At 35.3% G+C, this 16,251-nt stretch overlaps 1 protein-coding gene across 3 annotated transcripts in view; it reads left to right on the top strand.

Moving 5' to 3' along the window:
- Positions 1 to 16,251, top strand: part of TAB2 (TGF-beta activated kinase 1 (MAP3K7) binding protein 2) — a 76,317-nt gene that overhangs the window by 35,222 nt on the left and 24,844 nt on the right. For all 3 annotated transcript variants that reach the window (XM_074368195.1, XM_074368194.1, XM_074368196.1), the window contains 2 exons: positions 6,158 to 6,348; positions 12,862 to 14,362. In XM_074368195.1, coding sequence (XP_074224296.1) covers positions 6,247 to 6,348; positions 12,862 to 14,362 — 1,603 coding nt within the window. In that variant the 5' untranslated portion in view covers positions 6,158 to 6,246. The remainder of the gene's footprint in view (positions 1 to 6,157; positions 6,349 to 12,861; positions 14,363 to 16,251) is intronic.

The raw sequence follows: 16,251 nt of genomic DNA, 5'->3' as shown, positions 1-16,251 counted from the left end.
GTGGGATAGAAACTGAGTTACAAAGCCAAATCTTCATTTTCCACAGTGGGAAATCCATAGAGAATGTATACAACTGAAAAATCAAGAAATAGCCCTTGTGTAGGAATGTGGAGAAATAGCTCAATATTGACAGTGATTAGTATAAAAGTGGAGAGGCATGGGGCAGGGAAATGCTGGTTTCTCTGATAAACTTTGTTGGTACTATTTGGCTTTTTTAAAAACTACATGTTGTCTTACTTAAAATTTTATGTAAATTTTTTATTATAGGATGTGTCATGTTAAGATAGCTTCTGAACAAAAAACTAATATATTTTAAAATCAGTTTTTGTGTATAATGTTTAATATTTGGGCTGCAAAGAATGTTGGCCTTTAGGGAAAAAATTAATAATGACTGTATAATGTTTTATACATAATATAACCAGGCATATTTTTCTTAGAGTATTCTTTTTTGGGGGGGGAGTATTCTTAAATTATATGGTAAGATTATCTCATCTGTGCTCAAGTTTTAATTAATGAGAGCACTAAAGATGCCTTTCAAATGTTTATCTGCAGCCCAGACCCAAACTCCCTCTGTGGTATCACCATTTTGAGGTTTTAAAAGTACCCTAGATTCAGCATGTTCAAAACTAAACTTATAATCTACTCCTTGGTTTTTCTTGGACCTTTTCCACTGTTTGCTAGTTTATAGATGGCATCACCATCCATTTGAAAATTGAAATCAACCTTAACACCTCCTTCTTTATTTACCCCAGTATCTAATCCATCTCCAAATTCTATTAAATTTTACTTCCTTAATATCCTTTAAGTTTTTCCTTCTACTCAGTCTCGTTGCCATCTGCAATTACAAGCTATTAACTGTTTCTTGACTAGACTGTAGTAGTTTTCTAACTGGTCTTCTCATATATTCTTTTGCCCTTTTCTTCATGCTATAGCCATTCTTCATAGACATATGATTTCCTGATCGTGTCACCTTCCCTGTCTCTGAGCTTAAATTTCAGTTGCTTCTCATTACTCTGAAAGTAAACCCTCCAAATTTTAATGGCCTACAAGTCACTTCATGATTTGGCCCCTACCTTTTTCTTGCTCTCTGCTCTCTTCAGATTTGCCTCATGTACTATGCTCTCTTCCAATCTGCTTTTGAATGATGTGAATGAGATGGAAAAAAATGGCTGTCAGCAACAAGATAAACTGAGCTAGCAGGCAGCAGACCTGGTAGCAGAAGGCAGACAGAAAATGAAATAGTGAGCGACTTAAAATAGGTATCTAAATTATGAGCTTGTTTTGATGTGCCTTTAATCCAAGAATTTCTGTGACCTGCAGAGCAAGGGTATTGACTCTAATACTTGTGTCTCCAGCATGATATCTGTTGCACACTAGGCAGTCTTTAAATTCACGGGTTGTGGATAGATGGTGACGGTCCAGTTTTTAATACCCAGTTGCCTCATAAATGCCCAAATTTTGATCAGACCTGTGAGTCCCATTGCTTTTCTTTGGTATTGTTGTTTTTCAATCTGGAGACTGTGGTCTCTTCTTGTGACTACAGTTAAACAGTTCCTTGTGTTATACAGTCCTAAAAGAATCCACCACGTTAAACGATGGTGAAAATGAAAACTTGATAATTATCATAGCATGAAGTCGAAGTGAGCGATTAACCAACACTTAGTACTCTGCACTGTTATAATATTGAGAGGTCAGAAATAAATTGTTTCCATACTCTGTGAAAGGAAAGAACATGGCACATTTTATAAATCCAATATATTTACCATTAGGTTTTGTAGTACTGTTTATACTCTGCTGCTGTTTAGAATCCTTAAGAAATTATTCCTCGAGCTCAAAGATCCTCTGAGCTGTGGCAGATTATGTGCCAGAATTTTGCACCTCTTGCCAGAAGCATTTCTATAAAGTATGATTTCTTTATTCTTTTCTCAGAAAAGCAGTCATTTTGCATCTTAACCATAGAAAATACGTTTTTGTATGTTATTAGAAATAATTTTCCTGATTAAGTTGTAAGATGTTTCTTGATTTTCCTTTTGAAATTAAATACCTGTTTGTTTGTTCGTTTCAGTGATGTATTTAGTTGTAAAACTTATTTATTCACCCATAAAGGCTACATTTAAAAATAGTTATCTTGCGCTGTCCTTAAGTTTACTTTTGCTGGATGTAGAACGTGAGTTGTTGTTTATTTTCCCTTTCAGCACTTAAATTTTGTCATTTCAGTATCTTCTGGCCTCCATTGTTTCTGATGAGAAGCCAGCATTCATCTGAATTATTCCCCTATGTTTTCTTTCTTTGGCTGCGTTCAAGTTTTTTGTTTTGTTTTGTTTTGGATTTTTTTTTTGGTTTTCAGCACTTCGACTGCTATGCAGTGTGTGATTTTCTTTGGCTCTTCCTGGGTAGGGTTTGCTGGTCTTCTTGATCAAGATCTTTTTTGTTGTTGTTTTTAAAATACGCTCTGGACAGTTTTATTAAAGAAGAATTTTGCATCACTTATTTTTCACCAGTCTGTTTTGGCATGCTTCTAATGACATCAGAATCACCTGGATCAATGATAGCCAGTGTGCATATTCTGTGATATTTCCCATCCACTGTGCCCAATTCAATATCATTGCTGCTGTAGTGATGGATACCAGTTTTGGCCAACATGTAATAAAACTCTGTTTCAGATTTCTTCAAGGCTAAGCAGTTGCTGGTGAGGATGATCAGTTTCCCTTTGGCTGTCTCATCATTTTCAGAGCCTGTGTGTACCCCAGCATGTACTTTCTACTTTTCATAAGAAGTTGGAGTCTAGAGTTGATCTAGAGTCTAGAGTTGATTGACTTTGGCAGCTTTTTTGTCGTCTTTGTGACCATGATCTTCCTGCCGTAGGTGAAGGATGGCCCCCAACCAAGAGCAGCCATCAAGATGACTGGGGAGCCAGTCACCATCTTATTGATCTGTAAATTTATATCCTTCACTAACTTGGGGACATTTGTAGCCATTGTTTTATTAAATACTTTTTTCTACCCCTTTCTCTCTCCCCTTTCCTTCTGGATTTCCAAGGTATGTTAGAGCTTTTGATACTTTCCCACAGGTCTGAGGTTCTATTTGTCCCCCCACCTCAATCATTTTCTTTTCTTCATCCTTCAGTTTAGAATAATTTCTGTTGCTTTGTCTTCAAGTTCACTGACTCTTTCTTCCACTCCAACCTGTGGTCAGATCCATCCAGTGAATTTTTTTTATTTCAGACATTGTATTTTTTGCTTCTTGAATTTTTTTTTTTTTTAATGTAGTTTCTCCCCCCCCCCCCCCCCGAGAAATCCAAGCATATTTGCTGCTACATCCTTGAGCATAGGCAAAATAGCTGCTTTTAAATCCTTACATGCTGATTCTAGCACCTGGGTCATCTCGGGCTCGACCTCCCCCAGCTATCTTCCCCTTAAGTGTGGCTCAGTGTCCCTGCTTCTCACATGCAGTAGTTCTGGGATGTAACTTAACGGCGCTATAAGCAACACGGTGTGGAGACTGCGGGGTCTGTTGTGTCGTTCTAGGGAGTGCTGCTGTCTGGTTGGTTGGTGTGCTTGCTTGCTGGTTTTAGTAGCCAGCTAACTTGGCTGAATTCAAACTACAAGCTCTGAAATTTCAGTTCAGTTATTTTAGCCTAAGCCTGGCTGCTTGGAATCTCTTGCATATGTGTAGTTGGGAGATTAGAGATAGGTGGAGAAGTTATACATGGAACTTGGTGCTTCTCTCCTTTCTGTAATTTACTCACTACTTTTTCAGCTGTTGTGGTTATGCCAGAGTGTCTCCTTTGGGTCATTAAGTGAGTAAGACTGCAGGTTTACTGTTTGGGTTTTAGCTATGCAAACCAACTGGGGCCTGCTCTCTGTCTTAAAGCCATTTAAAAAATGGAAAGTCACCCTCTACTGTCCCCTTCCTCTAAGTACCGAAACCCTTCTTCTAACCCTCAACACCACTGTTCCCTGCTTGCTATTTCTGCCTTCAAGCAGTTTTTTTTTATACTTTATCTAGTTATAGTTGTTCATGAGAGAGCCCAGTAGGAACTACTCAGCCAGTACAGGAAGTGGAACCCCTAAAATACAGTTGTACATTTGAACAATTTTCCTGTTAGTGCCCATGATAGTCTATCAGAAAAGCAAGCAAGTGTGATGATGGTGGCTTGGACCAGAACAGTAACAGAGGTGGGAAAAAGTGGTCAGATTTGTTTTGTAGTTAACAGCCAACAAAACTTGGTGGTGGATTAGATATGGGATATGAGAAGGACCAACTGAATGTGCTCCCTTAGAGTTGGAGATGTAAATTTGGAAAGTCTCTATCTAAAGCAGTGCATTTGTATGAGATTACCTTGAAGAAGAATGTTGGTGTAATTGAAAAGAAACCCTACATCTAAACTTCGTAGCTCACCAACATTTAAGTTATTCAGAAAAGGAAAAGAATCTGACAAAGACTGAGAAGCTGCCAGTAGGTAGGAGGAAATCCAGAATATAAATCTCAGAAGCCAAGTAAAGAAATTGTTTAAAGTATGAGGGAGTGGTTGACTGCGTCATAAGCTGCGGAGAGGTCTGGTGAGATGAGCCCTGAGGAGTGGTGGTGAAGTTTGACAGCCTGAAAGCCCATGACAGCTTTGATTAAGTGTAGTTTCAGTGAAGGAAAACTGTGAAAGCCTGACTGGGGTAGGTTTAGAAGTGATTAAGAGATAGGAAATGAAGGCACTTAAAGTATAAACAACTCATTCAAGAAGTTTAAGCCAAAAGAGGGAAGGGGCAGATAAATGAGCTGATAGCTGGAGTGAAGTCAGGGGAGGCTTCTCAAGATGAGCAGTTTATACCATGTTTATCGCCCCTTATATTATGTTTAAATATCATTTGCTAATTTCCAGTATTTCTCTCTTCTCCTGCATCCCATTTGTAGAAACACCACTCTGAGTGCTAAAGTGTGTGTGTGTGTGTGTGTGTGTGTGTGTTATAAATAGATTGGGGGAATCTGTAATGGCGAATAACTTGGTTTGGCAGTGATTTTACCTAGGAGATGGTACTAAGCTGAAGTCACACAGATAAAAGAATTAGGTAAAGATTAATCAAATGATAATAAAAAGCTGACTTTATCAAACATGATATCTAAATGAGCTTTTATTTTGTTGATTCAGGGTTTATTAAAAGCATTTAAATATCTACTGTTATGCTAAAAACTGTTACAACGTGCTCATACAGTAATGAACAAGAGACCTAATTCCTGTATTCATGGAATTTACAGACTTGTATTTAAGCTTATGTTAGCAAAGTTAAAAGAGAAATACGACAGATGAGAAATTTGTTTTAAAGAGATAGTCTTGTTGTTAAAATGAAATGTATTTAAATTATTATGCAAATGGAATGACTTTAAATATTATGTTGTTTAGGTTTAATATATTTATATACTATTTGTATCACAAAAGAGGCTTTCAAGATTAAACATGGTTTACATAGAAATGTTAGGAATAAAAATAAGTTAGGTAATTCTCAACTTGCTCCATATCTTAGAATCACTTGGAGAGCTTTTAAAAATCCATGTGCCCAGGCTGCTCCCAACCAATTAAATCAGAACCTCTGGGATTGGGGCCCAAGCTTTCATATTTTTTAAATACTGATTTAATAGAAACAGAGGGAATAAAATGCTACTAAGCCCCTGAGAATTAATTGATTACACACTTAAGGATTAAGTAAAAAACTAAGACAAAATAGCAAATGTTTTGACTTACCATTTTTAGAAAAACCATGCAAAACTGTTTATAGAAAAAACTTTCAGGATCCAAACTTTAAGAATTTTAAATAGAGTAAACAAAATTACCTGAGGCTGTTCTCTGATCATTAAGAAAAAAATCAGTAAAGTTACTCGTTTTTCCTTTTTAAAACAACCTTGACAGTTTCTTATTTGAAATGCCTTTTGGCACAGCCATTATAAAGCGTACAAATACCTAGGAATTAGACACTGAAAGTTTGCCATCAGGAGTTAAAGACACTATAAATATCTATATGGAAAGCATTATAGGAATAGTTATTTTTATAGTTTATATTAAATGTTAGATACTAATGCACATACCCTTTTGTGTTGAAATTCTAAGTCCACAATATTATTCATTCTATAATAAGTTCTCATTAAAATTTTTTTTCTTCTTTCACAGAAAATGCTTGGACAGAAGAGATGAGTACTATTTCCACTAAGGCCTAGAATTGCCTACTGTACAAATAGTCCTGATCAGGCAATATACGAATGGCCCAAGGAAGCCACCAAATTGATTTTCAGGTTTTACATGACCTGCGACAAAAATTCCCTGAAGTACCTGAAGTTGTTGTATCCAGGTGCATGTTACAGGTCAGTGTTCAATGATTTCTGAATGTATTAATACAAACTTGGTATTTTTTTTAAACATTGGAAGAATACTCTTTTATCTTCTTTGGCATTAGTGTGCTGTAATGGAGAGAGATGAGTTTTGGTGTCTGAAAGTAGTAATCATGTATACCTTTAATATGTATATTAAATCATCACATTGTATACCTTTAAAAAAATCATCTTGTACAACCTAAATGTATACAGTTTTTATTTATCAATCATTCCTCAGTTAAAGCTGGGGGAAATAATATAAGAGTTTTCAATAATAACAAATAAATAGCATATATTTTGGTGATAAAGTTTTGACAGTTATTAGCAGTAATTGAATTAACCTCTCTGACCCTCAATTTTCCTCAACTGTGCAATGGAAATTTTAAAACTTCATAGAGAATTAAATATGGTAATGCAGGTAAGCAACTACAGGATACCCGTTTGTAATGAGTGCTTAATAAATGCTAGCAGCCAGTACAAGTAACAGTAATAATAGTGGAAGGCCCATAATAAATATTTGGTGAGTGAATCAGTAGTCCACATTTGTTGATATCAGATGTACAATGAAATGAAAAGAATGGGGGAAAAAAAGGAGAAAAGGGTAATAAAAATGGAGTCAGAAGCTAAAGAAAGTATGGGCAGGAGCAGAGATAGTGAGGGGAATGTACCTCCCCCTAGAACTCAGGTACCTTTTCCTAATTATCCTAATAGCATATTCTGATAAGACTATACTGAGAATGTTCAGTGAGTCATTGAAAAATAGAAAAATACTACAGATTTTTCAATAAAATTCTGTAAGACTTACTATTGAAAGAAAGAACTGTCCAAAACATTGTTCCAATAGCCTGGCTCTAGAGATTTGAAAGTACCTTAACCAGGAGTAAAACATAGAGAGCCTTTGGTAGAATTATTTTAAATATTAAAAAGAAAGAAAGGAAGAGAGGGAGGAAGAACGCTTACAGTATGATCTTCAGGATATATTAAGTTAAAAAAGCAAAACGTAGAGCAGCATATATAGATGAAGGCAGGGGGACTAAATATACACATGTACGTATATCTGCCCCTGTTTGCATAAAGAAACACTGGAAGGATTAAAAAACAAAATTAATGAAAGATGGCTACCCATGGCGGTCAAGAGAGAACAAGCCAGAGGAGAGTGAAACTTCTCAATGTATGTCTTTTAATGTTTTAGTCTCTGTAAATGAATTACTTATTCTTTTAAAAACTAAGATAAGTAGACACAACATTGTAAACTGACTATACTTCAATAAAAAAAGAATAATAAAATAAGTGAACATGTTTTCAACTTCATCAAAAAATAGAAAATAAAAGATTTAGAACTTTCTTTGGGCATCTGTCACCTTCACTATGTTAATGTGGTTTTACAAAAACAAACCTCCCTATAAATGTGCTTCCCAACACCAACTCTTAAGTTGTGTTGATAATCATTCTGGGCATCCAAGTAATGTGCCTTTAAGCTGATATTACAGAAAACGTGACAAGCAAGGAATGGGGAGGGCTCCTCTGGGAATATAACTGGGTGTAAATCTCCCCAAATTTAGGGTTATTTTTAAACTGTAATGGCAAATTGAGTTACCTCTAGATGTAGTATAAACACCTCTAATTTGGCGATAGCCTTTCTTTTGGGAGCTGCTCTCTGGAGCTTTCTCAGCTGAGTAAGTAGGCGTCTGTCTTTCCTCTGAAGAGATCCTTCCTATAATATGCCAGTTCAGAGCTTTTCTAGATGGAAAAAAAAGTATACAAAATATGAAGAATTAGTGGTAAAGGATTGTGCCACACAGCCATTTTGTATACATGTTCTTAAACATCTTGCTTCTTAGGACGAGAACAGAAGTATCTGTTCTCAGTTCTCTTCTTGACTTTGTTTCCTGCTCAGCTCCCTCTTTTTGGAACTACTGATATTGTTTCCTTGTGCTATGGATTCTCTCAGATAGCTGTTATCAGCAGGTGTAATTCATATCTTTAAAATTTATATTTGGCAATTAAATCATAACTGAGAATAGTGTGAAAATACTGCATAGTTGGTGCTTTGATTTTTTTCGCTGAAATTTTCACTGTTTTTTAATTCTCTTACTATGGAGTTTGAATCTGTAGGTGTAAAATTGCTATTTCTTTTCAAAATAATATGTTAAGGATTGTCCATTCAGTTATTTGTAAACCTTAGAACCATACCCTTAGTTGAAGCCTTTTCATATACCCTCCACCTATAGCCCTTATCCATATTTCTGTTAAAACACCTACCGTTTTGCATTATATTTATTTGTATGCCCATTGATCTTTTATACTGGACCAGCGAGATCCTTAAGAACAGTGATTGTATTCCTTTCTGCTTGCCTAATGGGATACTCAGTAAATGTCGGTTGAAAGAGTGAATGAATCAGTTTGAGAAGAATAATAACAGTGCATATTTTGATACTGCCTGTAATCTCTGTGCAAGAAGCTTGAGGAAAAATGAAAGAGAAACTGGAAATAATGGTTCAGACTCTTGTAGCTTTGAAATGCAGATTTGTATATAAACAAAAAAAGCAATGATTCTCAACCTTTTAAAAACTCATCCCACCTTTTTTGATATACATTAAAGGGAGTCTTCTGCAGTTCCCCACTGAAAGCAACCAGGGCTTCTTTGAGAAACAGCTGACTCTAAGTCTGGGATAGGAAATGTACAAGATGATCTTGGGCATCCTGTCTTACTAGAAAGCAAGGAAGCTATGAAAGACGACTGGGTTCATGTCAGATGAACACAGGAGCCAACTTGAAGTAATTCCCACTAGCCTAAAGATAAGATATAATGACCATAATCAGTTGACACATATCAAAATGTTAAAAACATAGGAGTTTATAATGATACTGAAAATAAGTCTGTCATTTTTGGCATTTGCTAGGGCACCAATTCATTATTCTAAAAACCAGTAAAGAGAAAGAACTTATTTATTCTGCTTCTTCTTTGCAAAGAGTAAGGTAACTAAGTAGTTGAAAAGAGCAAGTTCTTTGAGGAAGAATTGCAACTAATATATGAAGAAGAAATCTTATAATTGGGATATTACCCCAATTAAATGGGATACCACCATTTTGCAGTCCCTAATGAAATAAAGTTTCTAAATAATTAATAATTAGTGACGGCTGAAAATCATTAGCTAAATCAAGCTGACAACATCAGAACCCACCAATCAGCTTTAATATCACAAAAAGACAGTCAGATGTATTATTGTGCCTCCTTGCGATATAGTAAGAAATAAATCCTATAAAGAGTCTGGCCAAAAATTTGTACGAGAATCTGTTCACACCTATAGTTATAACTTCTAGTTTGTAACAAAATACAGGAAATATTGACACCATAGGGTGCACTCAGCCAGTCCAGATGGCAAATTCTGCTGAACAAATGATCATTTTTGAAAAAACAAATGTCTAGAAAATGTTTAAAAAGAGGAGAGGGTTAATTACTGTAAGAAACCTGAGACATATCAACCAGATGTAACATGTGCACCTTGCTTAGATCTTGATTTAAACTAACTAAAAAGATATTTATGAGACAATCGGGACTTTTAACACTATTTGGATATTATGTGATATTAAGCATTGATTATTTTATGATAACAGCATTGTGGTTATTTTTTTTAATAGATACATATTGAAGTATTTACAGATGAAAACAAAATAATATCAGGGCTGATCTAGCTTCGTGGAGGGAGTTGCTGGGGCATACACACTGGATAAAAAAAGATTTGCCATATATGGGTATTTTTAAAGATGGATGATGAATTGGGAGAGTTTGTCATATTTACTCTATTTTTGTATATGTTTAAAATTTTCTGAAATAAAAGGTTTAATGAAAAGTACATTTCCTTTTATCCTGTTATAGCCTTATAAAATCCCTGTAAGTTCTTTTATGTCTTTTATGATAAGAAAGTCTGTAGAGAGTAAATAACCTAAGAACATGTGAGTTCCGACATAGCTGGGATTAGGACATATTAAATAATGAGAGATTATACAGAATTGAAGGGGTTTTTGAGAGCTCTAGAGAATTAGAGAAGAAGAATTGGTAAATATGAGTATCAGCTTTTAAAAAGGAAGTGTGAGATTGGATTTGGTAGGGAATATACAATCTAATTTGGGAATGTTGACAGAGAGATGAGACGATGAGATCTTTGAGTTTTGACTTAGAAGGAAGAATTTACTAAGAATAGCAATAAAGTTAGCTTGAAGCAAAAAGTGCCGATTAGGTTTGGCAAAAGATAAGGTCTATGAGAAGGAGTAATCAGTTGATAAAGATTGTGATGAATTTTTAAATTTTATTTGAAAAACTAATGTATCAATTCAGAGTTATGAGTAGGATAAAAGGATTTTTATAGCATGAGAGATCTGATCAGTTGATTTGGGGAGGGAAAAAAGTCAAACCTTGCTCACTAACCTTTTGCATTACCTATTCAAACTGTGGACCATCATTTTTTAACAAGACTTCAAGATACTTTTTAGTTCAGTTTTCTCTAATAAAATTTAATCTCGTATCAAACTGCCTGTAGACATTTTAACTTGGTTATTCATCTTTTTTATGTCTAAAACCATCAGCTTTCTGTTACACTCTTAATCTTCCATTTCTCTTTGACTCCTCTTTCTCTTTTGTGCCAAATTGTGTTGACTATCTGTAGTCGTTCATAATTTGTTTCCACTGTCAGTTGTTATTTCATGACTTCTAACTGGTCTTCTTGGCAAAAAGTTTCCCTTTTCCTGTTCTTAAGTATCAGTGGAGCCATGTTCCCCAAACATCCTTTGTATCTTCAGTTCTCTGTTAATTTATATTCAGTGGCTCTCCCCATTGTCTATATATTTTTAAAATTTTTTATTGTAGTTGTTGATTTACAGTGTTTCAGGTATACAGAAAAGTGATTCAGTTGTACATATACATATATATATATATTCAGATTATTTTCCATTATAGGTTATTACAAGATATTGAATATAGTTCCCTGTGCAGTACAGTAGGTCCTTGTTGTTTATCTAATTTATATATAGTGGTGTGTATCTGTTAATCCCAAATCCCTAGTTTATCCCTCACCCCTTCCCCTTTGGTAACCTTAAGTTTGTTTTCTATGTTTGTGAGCCTGTTTTGTAAATAAATTCCTTTGTATCATCTTTTTAGATTCCACATATAAGTAATATCGTATATTTATCTTTCTCTGTCTGAATTACTTCACTTGGTATGATCATCTCTAGGTCATCTATGTTGCTGCAAATAGCATTATTTCACTCTTTTTTATGGCAGAGTAATAGTCCATTGTATAACTCCCCTTTACCTATATTGAAGTCCAAAGTCTAGTATGATTCATTTTTCAAAACCCACAATTATTTAATGGCAGTCTGCTTTTTTAACAATTTGTTCTACAAAATTTCCAGTACAAACCTTTTAACTCCAGCTAGATCTGTTCTAATTACCTTGCTTAGAACTTTTACTTACTATCACATTTATGTCTATCTTTAACTTCCTTTCACCAAGAATGCTTTTTTCTATCCAAGTTCTACATATACTCTGAAGCCCATCAGATGGTACCTCCCTCATTAACATAGTCCTTTCTACAGTAGCCTATAATATTAACTCTTTGTTGAACTTCAATACCACTCATTATTTGGCACATACTCGTGTTTTAATAATGTTACCTTTCCATAAATCCATAGTTTATCTCCCTAATTGAGTTGCAAACTCTTCTAGGGAGAAGTTTGGTTTTATACGTCATTGGGTCTTCCACAGTTTCAAACAGAATGCTGTACATATTGTAGGTGTTCAGTAAATATTTTTATGGATGATTTATGAGGAGTGGTTTGTCAGTCTCTTATGAGAATTCTTTGAAAACAATCTGATTATTTTTGTTTTGTTTTGTTTTCATTTCTCTGGAGTATAATTATCTGGTGCTGTCTAAAGGCAGAGAAGGAAACTCAGTTACTCTGCAGGCTACCTTGAGCTTATATTATATATGTAGATATGGGTAGGGTTTTTTTAAAACACGCAGAAGCATGTAAAGAATTGAGATGCCTTTGTTATTAATTTTAGAACTTTTTAATTTAAATACTACGATTAGTTTTTTTAAAGGTCATTTTTAAAAGAATCACATAGCACTTGAATGTGCAGAATATTAGTTGTACAGTATTATATGCTTAATCAAGTGCTTATATTTTGTTCAACATTTAGATTGCATTTTTAATTAAGTTGTAATTGTACTGTATTTGCATGAATCCATTTACTATAAAATAGCTTCTAAAACAGAACAATGACTTGGTTCACTTTTAGTTATTGCTAGAGAACTTTTTCATTATGTTAGTAATGGGGATCTTTAATTCAACTATTTGCATAAATATTAGTTCTTCTCAAATATATCTTTTATAATTATATTGACTAATCACTTGTTAATCATGTGGTATTTTAATAATGATGACAGTATATGCATTAGCTTCTGGTTGTTAACATCATGCTGTTTTTATTTTGTTTTATAGAATAATAATAACCTGGATGCCTGCTGTGCAGTTCTCTCTCAGGAGAGTACAAGGTATCTTTATGGTGAAGGAGACTTGAATTTTTCGGATGATTCTGGAATTTCTGGTCTACGCAATCACATGACTTCTCTCAACTTGGACTTGCAGTCACAGAATGTTTACCACCATGGAAGAGAAGGAAATAGAATGAATGGAAGTAGGACTCTAACGCACAGCATTAGTGATGGACAACTTCAAGGTGGTCAGTCCAATAATGAACTATTTCAGCAGGAGCCACAGACAGCACCAGCTCAAGTTCCTCAAGGCTTCAATGTTTTTGGAATGTCCAGTACATCTGGTGCTTCAAATTCAGCACCACATCTTGGATTTCACTTAGGCAGCAAAGGAACATCTAACCTTTCTCAACAAACTCCGAGATTTAATCCCATTATGGTAACTTTAGCCCCAAATATCCAGACTGGTCGTAATACTCCTACATCTTTGCACATACATGGTGTACCTCCACCTGTACTTAACAGTCCACAGGGAAATTCTATCTATATTAGGCCCTACATTACAACTCCTAGTGGTACAACTCGACAGACACAACAGCATTCTGGCTGGGTATCTCAGTTTAATCCCATGAACCCTCAACAAGTTTATCAACCTTCACAGCCTGGTCCCTGGACTACATATCCTGCATCTGCTCCTCTGCCACATACCTCAGCCCAGCAGCCCAATCAGCAAGGCCACCAGACTTCTCATGTCTACATGCCCATCAGTTCACCTACTACCCCACAGCCACCAACAGTTCATTCATCTGGTGGCTCACAGTCTTCTGCCCACAGCCAATATAACATTCAGAATATTTCAACAGGACCTCGAAAAAACCAGATTGAAATCAAACTTGAACCCCCACAAAGAAACAGTTCTTCAAAATTACGTTCTTCTGGACCTCGAACCTCCAGCAGTTCCTCTTCGGTCAACAGCCAGACCTTAAATAGAAATCAGCCCACTGTTTACATAGCTGCCAGTCCCCCGAATACTGATGAGGTAATGTCCCGTAGTCAACCTAAGGTCTATATTTCAGCTAATGCCACCACAGGAGATGAGCAGGTCATGCGGAATCAGCCCACCCTCTTTATATCCACAAACTCTGGAGCATCTGCTACCGCCAGGAATATGTCCGGGCAAGTGAGCATGGGTCCTGCCTTTATTCATCACCACCCTCCCAAAAGTCGAGCAGTAGGCAATAACTCTGCAACTTCTCCTCGAGTGGTGGTCACTCAGCCCAATACAAAATATACTTTCAAAATTACAGTTTCTCCCAATAAACCCCCTGCAGTTTCACCAGGGGTAGTGTCCCCTACCTTTGAACTTACAAATCTTCTAAACCATCCTGATCATTATGTAGAAACAGAGAATATTCAGCACCTCACGGACCCTACTTTAGCACATGTGGATAGAATAAGTGAAGCACGGAAGTTGAGTATGGGATCTGATGATGCTGCCTACACACAAGGTAATGATAATATTGGAGTTGGGATCATTTTCCATTCGGGGCTTGATTGGTGTACATTTGATTTCACTATAGAAATGGGTATCAGTTTTACTATTTTATCTTTTAAACGTTGCCTGAAATAATACTATCTTAAGAACCTTTGAGAGTATTCATAGTAAATTTTGAATTTCAATTTTAGTATCTTATAATTTAAAGCTTGAATGGTAAGAGTTATCAGATCTTCAGAATAATCAACTCTATTTATTTGTTTTCTTACTGTTTATAAAACTTTTTCAATTACTCTCACCTATGGTGGTGCTGACTTTTCCTTTAAATTTTCTGCAATTAAAATTCATGAAAACACACTTTTTTTTCTGCTCTTGTTAAATTTATTTATTTCCAAAGAATACAGTAGTAATTCAAGTGAAAATAACAAAATAGACCTTACATTTGCCTGGAGAAACTACAAAAATACTTATGCCTGGGTTCCATCCCAAAACAATGGGAACAGAATCTCTGGGATGGAGTCCTGGCATGAGTAATTTTTCACAGCTCCCCACTCTGAAAAACCACTGCATTAGGTACCTCTTTGAATTTTCTCTTGCTTAATTTCAATCACATTTTCTTGTTTAATTAGATACATTTCTTCTCTGCACTAGAATACACTGCTTGCATGAAGCCAGCTTACTTTCAAACTTTAACTCACCACATCCTTCTAACTGAGAATGTAAATACTTGATTTTAGCATGAATTTATCTGCCTACAGACTGTAGAGGTCTTGAGATTAGGAAATCCACTTAGTTCTCACACAAATAAAGAAATAAGCAAACAAACACAAAGACAAAAACTTTGAACAACAGTTGGGGGCTCATAAAATAGTCACTATCTGATTGGTTCCTTCAAATGAAATTACTCTTATTTTATAGAAATTGGAAAACACACATTTTAGTAAGAGATTAGTGGACTGACTGACAAGTAAATGTGCCTTCTTTGACTAGAATAATTCTCTATTCTTCATTTTCCTAATACAACATTGTTACTTTTATTTTATATCAAAGTTTAAATTGCTACAAGTTCTTGAATAACTCAAAGAGAAATTTGAATCTTGTTTCTGATGGTTGATTCTTTCAGCCTCCCTTAAACATCAGTTAATGCAACCTTTCTTTTTATTTGGAACTGTGAATAAGAGTGTTAGTTCTAACTATGATTATCCTTTTATGAATTAGACTAGTTAATGTTGGCATAATACTAAATTGTATTTATATTAATTGAGTTAGGTAATTTCTATCATGTGATATTTTATCTGACCCTGTAAGTTATTTAATCTCTGACAGGGAATTGTTAAACTCATTCAGATAAAAAAGTGGAGGATAAGTGTTTGTTTTCTTGAATATTGACGCAAGTTTTATGGATTAGCTGGAGTCCTTTAGGGTAAGGATGTGTCTCAGTCATCTTTGTATCACCATGAATTGTTCCAAGTATTGCAGGTTGGAAAATACTATATCATCACCCCCATGCAGTATGTAGCCCCCTGCTACCACTAGTACCCCTTGTCCTTTTTAAAATTTCTAAAAATAGTGATTTTACTTTAGAGTTTCTTAAAGGAGCCTGACTATTCTGGTTTTTTTAATGTTTTAAACAGTTATATTCTAGTGATTCCCAACCCAAGCTGGGCTGTGGTGTTTTCAGATTCCACTATCACCTATGGAGCTTTCAGAAAATAAAAATGCCCAGGCTCAGCCCAAACTTGCTCAGTTAGAGTTTCTGAATGGTGAAGCCTAGAGGTGCATGTGTGCATGGGTGCACCTGTGTTTTAAAAGTCCGTGGGTCATTCTGATTTCACTAGAAATTGTGCTAAAACTTTTTTAATTTTCCATGTGTCTGTGACTAAATTGGAACCATTTTTGTTT

This window comes from Camelus bactrianus, chromosome 8 (genome assembly GCF_048773025.1).
Source record: "Camelus bactrianus isolate YW-2024 breed Bactrian camel chromosome 8, ASM4877302v1, whole genome shotgun sequence".
Lineage (NCBI taxonomy): Eukaryota > Metazoa > Chordata > Mammalia > Artiodactyla > Camelidae > Camelus > Camelus bactrianus.
Note: the sequence above shows the minus strand (reverse complement) of the source record. Positions and strands in the feature narration are given on the sequence as shown.